This window comes from Neovison vison, chromosome 4 (assembly GCF_020171115.1).
Source record: "Neovison vison isolate M4711 chromosome 4, ASM_NN_V1, whole genome shotgun sequence".
NCBI lineage: Eukaryota > Metazoa > Chordata > Mammalia > Carnivora > Mustelidae > Neogale > Neogale vison.
Genome location: NC_058094.1, coordinates 215939920 through 215950870, shown reverse-complemented (window position 1 = coordinate 215950870; position 10951 = coordinate 215939920). Strand labels below are relative to the sequence as shown.

The 10951-nt window shown below is 46.0% G+C and overlaps 1 protein-coding gene across 2 annotated transcripts in view; it reads left to right on the top strand.

Moving 5' to 3' along the window:
• Positions 1-447: 447 nt before the first annotated feature.
• The window catches only part of CREB3L2 (cAMP responsive element binding protein 3 like 2), a 106260-nt gene continuing 95756 nt past the window's right edge, over positions 448-10951 (top strand). The window contains exon 1 of one of the 2 annotated variants that reach the window (XM_044246663.1): positions 448-512. Coding sequence is in view for 1 of the 2 variants with exons in the window: in XM_044246662.1 (XP_044102597.1) it covers positions 963-1064 (102 nt within the window). In the remaining variant the exon portion in view is untranslated. Of the gene's footprint in view, positions 513-560; positions 1065-10951 lie in introns of those variants that run through there. The other variant, XM_044246662.1, reaches the window with a different exon arrangement.

The window sequence follows — 10951 nt, the reverse complement described above, 5'->3', positions numbered from 1 at the left end:
CACGCACAATGCGGAATATTTATATTTGTGAATACGTAACTAATTTTTTAAAAATGTCAAAACTCAAAGGAGCTAACATACATTAAGAAAATCTTTAAGACCCTATATAAGCATATATAATATTTAAGACAGTATATAAATCTGCCCACACAGCGGCTCTCTTCCCCTCCACAAGCGCGCGAGAACTTTTATGGATTCTAACCGAGGGCACGGAGTTCACCCGCCCTCCTTTATGAAATGTATTCTTGTCGCTATTTGGTTGGCTGTTCCTCCCAGGCGCCCCTTTATCACTGGCCAAGCTCTCAGTCCATCACTCCCAGACTCCAGCACTCCATTGGTCCGCTGCCTCAGAGAGCGGTGGCTGGTCGCGCTCAGGCAGAAGGTGTTCCCCGGTGACGTCAAAGGCTCTCCCCGCCCACATTCCAAAGCCTGGGCAGAGACTTCCCTCTGCCCAGCCTTTCGGAGCGGGACGGGGAGGAAAGCCAGACTTCTGATTGGATAGGGCGGGCGAGGTGAGTATCCGATTGGTCGCTTCCCTAGAAGGAGGTGGAGTCATAGCTGGGTCCTGGAGCCGAACTGAGGAGCCCTGGGGAGCCTCAAAGTTTGTGTCTGGAGGAGTAGCGGAGAGTAGGCTTATTGCGAAGGGATTTTCTTGGCATGAGAGCTGCTCTCCTGCCTTCCTTTTGGATGCGCGCCGTGCTTTAACCCCCGCAGCCTTCAGCCGGATCCCTGGACGGCCTGTCTCCCCCGGCACTTCTCAGACTTCCGAGGACCCCGGACAGGAGCCCTGAGCACTCCTCCGTCGGGCAGAGCAGAGAACGTTTTTTCCTAAGTGCATAAGCTTCACGCACACGCGCACACACGCACACACGCCCCGCGGAGCCGGACCTTACCCTCCGAGGCGGCTCTGCCCGCTCCCCTGCTGCCCTCAGCATCCTCGGCCCAGCGTCCTTCGGACCAGCATGGAGGTGCTGGAGAGCGGGGAGCAGAGCGTCCTGCAGTGGGACCGCAAGCTGAGCGAGCTGTCAGAGCCCGGGGAAACCGAGGCTCTAATGTACCCTACGGTGAGGACTCGCGGGGCGGGGGCCGGGCAGCTGGCGAGGGGGAAGCACTGTCAATAAGGGAACTGCTGGGGACAGGGACGTGGGAAGTCTTTGGGAAGAGGCAGCGATGCCCAGAGGAGATCTAGGGAGAGGTGTGGTTTTTCGATCCGAAGAGATAACTGCGGGCCCCTGGCCCTTTTCAAGTTTCGGTAACAGTAGTGACAGTTCGTATTCCTTTGGCAATTTATAGTCTTTTCCCGAGTCTTTTTCACATCGCAGTGTCATTTGCTCTTGCTGTCAGTACTGTAAAGCCGAAGGGGGTCGTGGTGGAGGATAATGCGCCACTGTCGAGCTTGCTACTGACTTGGTGGGAAGGTTTTTAAAAAGCTAAACCAAGTGGCATTTTCTTTCTTTCGCTGTCAGACTCTTTCTCTCTCTTTACTTTTTGTTTATATTTCAGGAAGTACACGTGTGTGTGCGTATATGTGTGTTTGGGAAAGCCCGTTTGATACGAGGAGAGAGACTGCTTTATTTGGGCTCTTTAACTGTACAGCCAAGCAGTCTGCTTCCTCTCTCTTCAGGGGAAAGATCAGCAAGTATGGAAAATCTGAGGCAGCTGCATATTGCAGAAAAGCTTTGGAGAAGGTGGGACGGCTCACCGGTTCTTTGTTCAGTCTTATGCCTCAGGGACCCCTTTGGGGATTGAAGTGTCACAGGAATTCTGCCCATTTGTTTTAAAAGTTTCAATTTCAAATCATTGGTATTACATTCGCGAAATGAAATTGTTTCCAACAGCCGGCAATGTTAATATGATTTTATGTGAGATCTGTTTGGTTTTTGTTTCTTAGAAATGCCGAAGTTTGTAATGAGGAGAGAGAGAGTGAGAGGCTAGAGAGAGAGATCACTAATGAGAAAACGAGAAGCTTGGCTGTTTCCCCTTCATGATTTTTCTAAGGGGGTCAGTGCCAGGATATTTGAAACTTTTGCAAAATGGCCTGTAGGCTCCACCTCCCTCCTTGGCCTTTGCCTCTGGTTGACGTTATTTTGGGAAAAGGGATGAGGGCCTCCCTGTGATTCCCACCAAGGCACTTGGGATGGCTGAGAATGGCTTGTGCAGGGTGGAGAGGGAGTGGTAGTTCATGCTGGGGCGAAAGCCAGATGTGTACTGTAATCTGGGCTTTGCTCACTGAGGCTTTCCCTGAGGAGACCACATGGGCTTCATTTGCATTGAGGGCCCAGATGTGCTTCCTGTAGTTAGCACAGAGCTTAGAGCACCTTGGTCTTCAAATGTCTTCTGGTGATTGGGTGCTCCAGGTGTTTCTACTGACACGGGATTTGTGTTGGGGGGTGGGCGGCTCTTCTCTTTTGTACTTAAACATACTGTGAAAATGTCTCATCCAGCAGCTGTCATGCCATAGCTTTGGGCCTGTCTTTCAGCTGGTGGCATGAATTAGGCGCAGCCATACAGGTTTCCTTTCAGCCTGTGATTTGCACTTGTGTGATCACGGACTAGGATTTGAGATGCTGCTACCTGTGATTATGACCTTTAAGTCCAGACAGAACCGTTTGCACTGGCTCTAGTTAAGATCTTTCTGCACTGTTACATTCCTTTTGGTATTAAGAGCTCAGTTTTTCAATGTTGTTGTGATGAAGCAGTGATGTGTGATTATGTTTCTTCTACTTTTTTTTTTTTTTTTTTTTAACGACTTTTATGTCTGCCACTTAGGGATGTGTCTCTCCTCTGGGCAGTTCACTCTTGTAAAATGCCACTCATCATTGCTACAAGTCATTGCCAACACACTGTGTATATGAATTAGTGTTGAAAGAGGTATTGGATTTAGTCGTACAGATGACTGGATTATATTCCCTCTAAACTAAGGGGAGTTTGCCAGAGATTTGAACATAGATAACTTTCCCATCTGTTTCTTGAACTCTGTTGAGTATCCAGTTGCAGAGCTGGTTATTATTGCTATTAGTCCAAAATGTGGAATAGCCTGACCTCCAGGTCTAAATAGGGATTTAGTTACCGCATGCATGGTCGCTCATGCTCTGTTTTAGCAAAACCTGTCACCTGCTTGATTTTAAAAACAGAGAAGGTTCAAGTTGCCTGAAGCTGGGACATACCATCTCTGGCAACTTCTGTGAACCATCAGGAGCAGTGTTTTTCTCATTTGGTTAGTTGTGAAGAAGTCTTCTTGGTTCAGAAGGACAAAGGTTTGGGCGGTGGCGGGGGGGATAGGATAGAAGTCTACAAAATAATGAAGTGTGTGGATAGAATGCATATGCATTTGCTCATTAGATCCTGGGTTATGAGAGCTTTGGGCTTCCTTTTGGAGCTTAAAAAATAGTTTCTGTACAGATGACAATGTATTATTTTAAATCAGCGAGTAGTACTTTTACGAACACTGTTGTTTCTGGAGTATGTACGGGCTAAACGTGGGTTTAGAAAAGATGGCGGATCTAAAGATGAGGAGTGTGTGGTGTCTCTTTTCTGGTTTGAAATGCTTGTGAGAAACCTGGTTCCTTCCCCCAAGCCTACCTGGATGTTAGGCGTTTCTAATACGTATGTCGTGTTCCTGTAAGATTCTGCGCAAATTACATTTCTGGGAATTTGTTGTGGGGTTCTGTAATTTAAAGAGCAAAACAGGCTATGCGTTTTATCTACTTATATATACACCGTTCATATTCAGAAGGATGCTCAAGAAATGGATAATTGTTTCTGGCAAGGGGACCTGGGGATTGGAGGTCAAGAGAGGAAGCAGGGTGAGGGAGTTATTTACAAGCTATCCCTTGTATGCTGTTCTGACTTTGACTCCTGAATGTATTAAAAAAATGTAAAATTGAAACCTAAAGGTGCCATGTAACACTGGACTGGAGGTAATCTTAGCCTGAGTCTCTCCAGGGGAAGAAGAGAGGATCTGATGCTCCACTAAAACTCAACACTTCCCAAGTCTGTGGAGGCCTTGGGGGAAGAGAGGAGGAAGCAGCAGCTCTGAGTGGAAAGGGTCTCTAAGGATGGAGGGTTAACCGTGAGTTTGGTTCTGTTAAACTTTATGACCGTGGCAACTTTCTTATATCTCAGTTTAACAATCTGGAAAATAGGGATTTTTTTTTTCAATTTTTGCAATGGTTTTAATCTTTGTAAAAAACCTCTGCAATAGGAACTCTGAAGTCTTTGCAAAGATAATGACAGACGTTCTGCTTGTCTTCAGTGCTATTCATATAAATCCAGTACCTTGTAAGGTTATTTGGTGGCCCCGCATTATAATTTTATATCTAGTTGGTGTTCAAAGTGAAATGACCAGTTCCAGACAGCGGGAGGTAGAGAGTTAAGGGGATGTTCGACCCGCCTGGTATCTGGATGTAAAGGTCATCTGACTTCACCCCTGTCACTGAGTGCTGGGATGGAGCTGGCTAATCTCACAGGCTGCTGGTCTCCTCTTCCTCCTGGCTGGCCCAGCGACTCATGTGGCTCCAGAGGGATACTGAGGCTTTGGGGTTGATGTTCACCTTGGAGACGATTCCTGTTGTTGGCCCTGGCCAGGTTCTGAGGGGGAACCTGGGGTCCTCCTGGCTTGAGAAGATCATTACTTGTCACCTGATCTCCACAAACTGAAGGATGAGTGATGGGTTCTCATGGAAGAATTGCAAAGCAGATAGACTTTGTCTCCAAAGCCCTCACTTCACCTTTCTTGACCTTTGTTTTCATGTTTTCCTCCCTTCTTGGACCCCAAGTACTGGCTGTAATAGTATTCTCTTTCTAACTCCCCCTCTTAAATTTTGCTCTCATGAAAAATCTGATGAGCTTACCCTGAATATTTAATTATTAGTGAGGCTTAACGTATGACCCCCTAAATGGGCATTTAGATTTAATAGTAATTATATCAGCTCAAAAGGGTGGATCTCTAAATGGAGAATTTAAGGCAATCCCTAGGTTGTAGGGAAGGAATATTTGGGGAGTGGAGGGAGTGCTCACTGTTCTTCTATTCTAGATATGGGGCCCTTATTCATAAGGCAGGCAGTTACCTATGTTGCTAATTTATCTATGATCTAAAGGATTTTCAGTGGCTTGGTGAAATTTCTTTGACCCATTATATTTTTGTCTCTAAACTTGTTCTCATGGTGATAACACAGATTGGGGGCGGTAGACTCAGGCACAGCTCTGAAAGGTGAGAGGGCAGTACTGAGTTTTGTACTTGCCCTCTTTCCTGAAAGAGCCCCAGGTAAACATTCTGTGGAAGCAGGGTGGTCTGATGTGAAGTTGCTCTTACAGGAAACGAGGCATTGCCTCTAGATTAATAATTGAATTAAATTATAATGCATGCAGCTATAAGTAAGTGAAACGGATTCAGACTGCTTGTACAATAAGTAAATTATGTCATGTCATAAGAGGTCTAGAGGTATAACTCCTTGTTTGGCTGATTTGGCAACTCCTCTGTTTTTGTTTTTGTTTTTGTTTTTAAGATTTTAGTTACTTATTTGACAGAGAATGAGAGAGCACAAGCAGGGGAAGCGGGAGAGGGAGAAGCAGACTCTCCATGGAGCAGGGAGCCCAGTACGGGGCTCGATCCCAGGACCCTGGGAACATGACCTGAGCCAACTACAGATGCTTAACTGACTGAGCCACTCAGGTGCCCCTCAGCAACTTCTCTAAATGCCGTCCATCTATGCGCAGATTTCATTTTTGGGTTGGATGCAATCAGAAAACAGCTCATTCCTACATGAGTTTCGGGTGTTGGATTCAAAATTTCCTCCAGAGGAAAAAGAGAGCTTGATTCTTCCTGTAACCTTTTTTAGGAAGGAAGAAACCTTTTGCAGAAGCCCACCAACTGATTTCTCTTTGAGCTTCATCAGCAAGGATTGGGTCACTTGACCATTTTAAAACCAAGGGCTGGAAAGGGATTTACACAGTTGGCTCAGATTAGTCAAGCAGGGGTTGAGGAGCTCTTGTCGGGTCAGCCGGCGCGATTGTCATGATCATTAGAAAAATAGTCCACGTTGGCAGTCCTTTGTTTAGTGTGTTTGTTGGACCAATGGCTGTTTCCCTCACAGAGATGGGCTAGCCGATGGAAAATGTTTTAAAATCCACAATAATTAGCCTTGGAAACAAACGATCAGACCAAGTCTGGTGCCACTTGCAAAGCTCTAAGAGTATTATTTAGCTGTGCCAATAACACCCAGCAAAGGAAGATGAGACAGAACTGACCTCTGAAATGCACACAAAGGCTAGCAGAGAGGGTGTGCTGCGGTGTCCTAACCCACTAACAAGGAAATGTAGAATTCACTCTACTATCTGACATATCTGTATCAAGGTCAAATATTGGGGCCGGAGGTAACTAACTAAGCCTGCAATCACGCTTATCATGCAAGACAAGAATGACTTGTTTCGTTCGAGGTCCACACAACCTCAGATCAGCAGGTGGAAAGCTGAATGTCAGTTTTCAAAGAAGCTGTTTCTTTCCGTTGCTTGTGGCAATTCAAGTATAGATAAGCCCGTGTGTGTCTGTTGGCACCTTGAGCGGCCTGCCTCAGACTGGCATAGCTCTGACCTGTCTGCTGTCTTAGGGCAAATGGCCCTAGGCCGTGGTGGGGCATTTAGTAGGGTTTTGGGCCTACAGCTGTAGGACATCTCAACTGTCCAATTGAGTAATTTTATGAAAGAGGGGAGTGTTCATGTTCCCTGTTGGTGCAGAGTCGGGATTGAAAGAAAATGATGAGACCCACGATCTTTGGGTCAACCTTGAACCTATCCCTCTTCTTCCCTGCTCACCACATGTTCTCCCTCTCTTTCAAATGAAGTTCTAAGTGACCTTGATTTTTCCTGTAATCAAATCCTATAGGCACAGAGGAGGCATTGGCCTGTTTTATCTACCAAGAATCTGAGGCCTAGAGCAGTAAAGAGATTTGCTCAGCTGAAAGACAAGCTCCTTGAGGAGAGGGGACATGACTTTGGCTTTTCTGTAGTCCCATGATGCTTAGCAGAGTGCTCAGAGAAGCACAATAATTGCTTGATGCCTAATTAAGTGGAGTGGAGTGAGGCAGCCTTGGAGAATGGATGAGCTTGGTAGCCTTGACCTTTTTTGTTATTATATTTTTTTAAACTCTGAAATCTCATAAATGCTTCTGGAAATCTAAAAATTTAGTGTGAAAGCGACATGGGTCAATATCTTTTCTTGTTTAGTTTATAAAGAACAAGGTGGAAATGTGGGTGATTGTTGAACAGCCCCAGTCTCCACGGGAATGCAGGCCAGCGTGTGCAAAGGGGTGGGCTTTGGGGTCAGGCAGATTCCGTGTCAAGGGTCACTGGTTCTCTAGTGACCTTGGGCAGGTTACCTCACATGTCACTGCCTGGCCCATAATAGGTACTCTTCCCTACCCCAGCCCGAACCCCCGTCTCCACTAAGTTAACCGTCTTCTCTCTGAGGAAGAGATGCCCTGACCTCAGGAGTCTGACATCACTCAGGAATCACGGGGGCCTGTTATTAGTCTCACACATCCTCATTTCCTGCCCTCCCCAGCTTCTACCTTCTGCTGTAAACACAGGTCTCTGCCTTGAACACATGTTTGCCAGATGCTGTTGCCCCTTCTTGCTCATTTTTTTTTTTTTTCTCTCTTGCTTACTGCCAGGTTTTCTCAAACAAGTAGTCAGGACCTACTGCCTGCATTTCCATCCTTTCTACTTACTTCTGTACCCTGTCAGTTCTGGTTCCCTCTGTTGCTAGAAGGTCCTCTGACTTCCCTCTGACCCCTACATCCAATCTTTTCTCTATCCTTACCTACTAGGCCTTGTAGAAGTAATTTCACAGAATTGACTACAAGGTCATCTCATAACTCATTCTTGCTTTGGCTTCCATGATGGTCTGGTGGGCTCAGCTTTTCCCTCTTCCCTGGGCTTCCTTGTCACCAATTAAATATGAGTGTTTGATACTTGGCCTTGTGTTCTTTCTATATGGTCCCCTCGGCTCCTCTGTCACCTTCAATACAGCTGATTCTCAGATCTTTGTATCTGTTATTTGTCTCTTGACAGAAAGTGGGAGCTCTTTGGTATAACCCAAGTTTCTTCTGGGCCCTCATTTGCTCTGGAAGAGCTCTGACTGGGCAATCCTTGAATGTTCATGATGCACCACTCTAAGAAGAGCAGGGGACACTTTGAAGCCCCTTTTCACTGCACCTCTTGTATCTCAGCGAATGTTTACTGGCTCAGCTCTCCTGCAGTGTAGACCCAAGAGAAGCTCACAGGTCATTTACTGGGATGCTTCTAGAGTCAGCGTCACCCATCAGATGCAAGCTGTGTTTTTCATGGGCTTGCGCTTATTCTTCGGGTTTGAGAAACACTGTGCTGTTCCAGGGTGGTGTCTTAATTTTTTCTAAGACTGTATGGAAGGTCAATCAAAAATCAGACCTACCTTCTTAGAAGTACCATATTATTCCTCAGTTGTGTACCGCTGTGTCAAGCTCCCTTGCAACTGCCTCATGTTGAACTGCCTGCATCCAGATTGCTCTGTTCGGGAGTAATTTATTGACCTTCACCTGTGCTGGCATTACTAAAGAGCTTTGAGGGTTTTTTAAAGAATCGAGATGGGAGACTCTGAGCCACCCATATTCCTATGCCTGGTTCTGGTTAGAAGTTTCAATGGCGGCTCTTGGAAGAGAGTTTGTTGTTGGAGTGTAAGTCATTTTGTTGTGTGAACTCGTTGTGTTGCAAGTTACGTGACATTCGGGGTCTCCCTTAGTCCAGCTGTAAAACACTGCATTTGTATCACACGGCCCCAAAGGTTGTTTTTAACCCCATCGTTCTGTTCTGGGTATCATGATCCTACTTGTGAAAGGCTCTCAGCTTTGAAAAATGATTTCAAACACCCAACAAGGAGATTTAGTTGGTTGCCTGTATCATTGGGTCAACCCAGTTGGCAGATGTTGTGTTGTCTCTTTCCCGACTTAAGATCTTGCTTCGGTAAAACCCAGACAAAATAAAGAATGGAAAAACAGAGAGGCACAGAGGTAGGAAACATTTTTTTAACATCAGAAAAAAAGTTCTCTTCAGACTTCTTGGCAAATAAGAGGAGTCTGGGGAAAAAAAAAAAAAAATCCACAAACAGTTTCCTAGTTTGTCTGAGTGGAAAATCCTGGTTTTTAACATTTCATATCTTGGAAATGTCTGAATAGTTTTTGTTTAAAGGGAAATTCCTTTTGGCTGAGAAGGAGCCTGCAGGATTCAAACTGATAGGGTGATGTTTTTAGAAAACTTGGAGGAAATAAGGATTTGTGATGAAAGTGCTTTCTCACTGGCCAGTTGCTTTAAACAGAAATTCAAATCCAAGGTTACCAATCATAGCATTGTAAAGGTTGAACTGTTTAACTCCTTCCTTCCCATGGCTTCCTGCCCATGCATCCTGGGGAAATGTCTTTCATAGCCGGTTCTTCCTCCAATTTGAGAAACTTAATGAACTGCTTTTCTAAACCTGCGTATGTTCTAGGCAGGAGGATATACATTCTTGACTTTGTGGCTTTCCTAGCTGAGTGGGAGGGAAGCTATATAAATAAGTCATTAAATACCTGGGGAACATTTTGCATTAGAGCTGTATTCAAAGTATTTCTGGAGCACAGAGGAATCACAATTCCAAATGAGATAGAGGTTGGGAACACGCCACAGAGCAGGTGATATTTATAGTGGGTCCTGACATATAAATAGGAGTTCTCTAGACAGTGGGAACAGCAAGTACAAGGTAGGAATGTGCAAAATGTTTTGGTTGATTCTAGAAATCCCAAATAGTTCTGTATACCTTGAGAGTACTCTGTGGGGGAGTGTTGGGAGATACGACAAGATCATGAAAGGTCTGCATATCTCGTTAACCATTTGGATGTCCTTTCATTTAGGATTTTATTTTTTATTTATTTGACACAGAGAGACAGACAGACACAGAGAGAACACAAGCAGGGAGAGCAGCAGAGGGAAAGGGAGAAGCAGGCTCTGCTGAGTAGGGAGCCCGATGTAGGACTCGATTCCAGGACCCTGGAATCGTGACTTGAGCAGAAGGCAGACACTTAACCTTAGCCACCCAGGTGCCCCATTTGGATGTTCTTTTGTGGGCAGTGGAGTGGGAGGCTCTTAGGGATTTTAACAAGAGAGGCACAGGAGCAAAAATATGTTTTAGAAAGGAAACCCTGGTGGTTATGACGGATGGATTGGAGGGTAAAATTAATGGTGGCAAGATGATCTGTGGCTGGCTTTTTCACCCATGAGGTTGTACAAGTCACTGTGAGGGCCTTGAACCTGCCAGAGAGGAGCACATCCATCAGGCAAGAGCTAGGAGCTAGACTGGGAGACTTGGTGGCCTTGGGGGATGGGAGGGGACATGGGACCTCCTGTTTCTGAAGTGGCAGACTAAGTTGGCCGGGCTTCCAGTGACCTGAAAGGGGAAATTAGAGGAGGAATGAGTTTGGTGGGTAAAATCACGAGTTCCCTTTCAGACACAGTGAGTCTGACGTGTTCATGGGACATCCAGGCACTCTACTTCAAAGGAATTTGGGAACTTGGGTTTGGAGTTTGGAGAAAGGTCTGGTCTGGAGGTGTAGACTGGGGATGTTGCAAATCTGGAGGGGATCGGTGAAGCCCCTAGCCCACAGAAGCTGGTCCAGGGAGGTTAGGTGAGAGCGCAGTGTGAGGGAAGGCCAAGGACAGAGCCCTCGGGGCCCTAGAAGTGTTGGCCCGGGAAGAGGAATCTGCAGGTGGGACTCAGAAAGAACCGGCAGGAAAATGTGGAGAAAATCCAGGAAAATCCCATCACGGGATCCAAGAGAAGAGAGCGTTGCTACAGACTGGTTGAGATAATGAAGGCTGACTGTGCATTTCACCTGGTTTCCAGGACTGTGTGCGTGTCGGCTCAGCACAGTACCTGGGTCTCGGG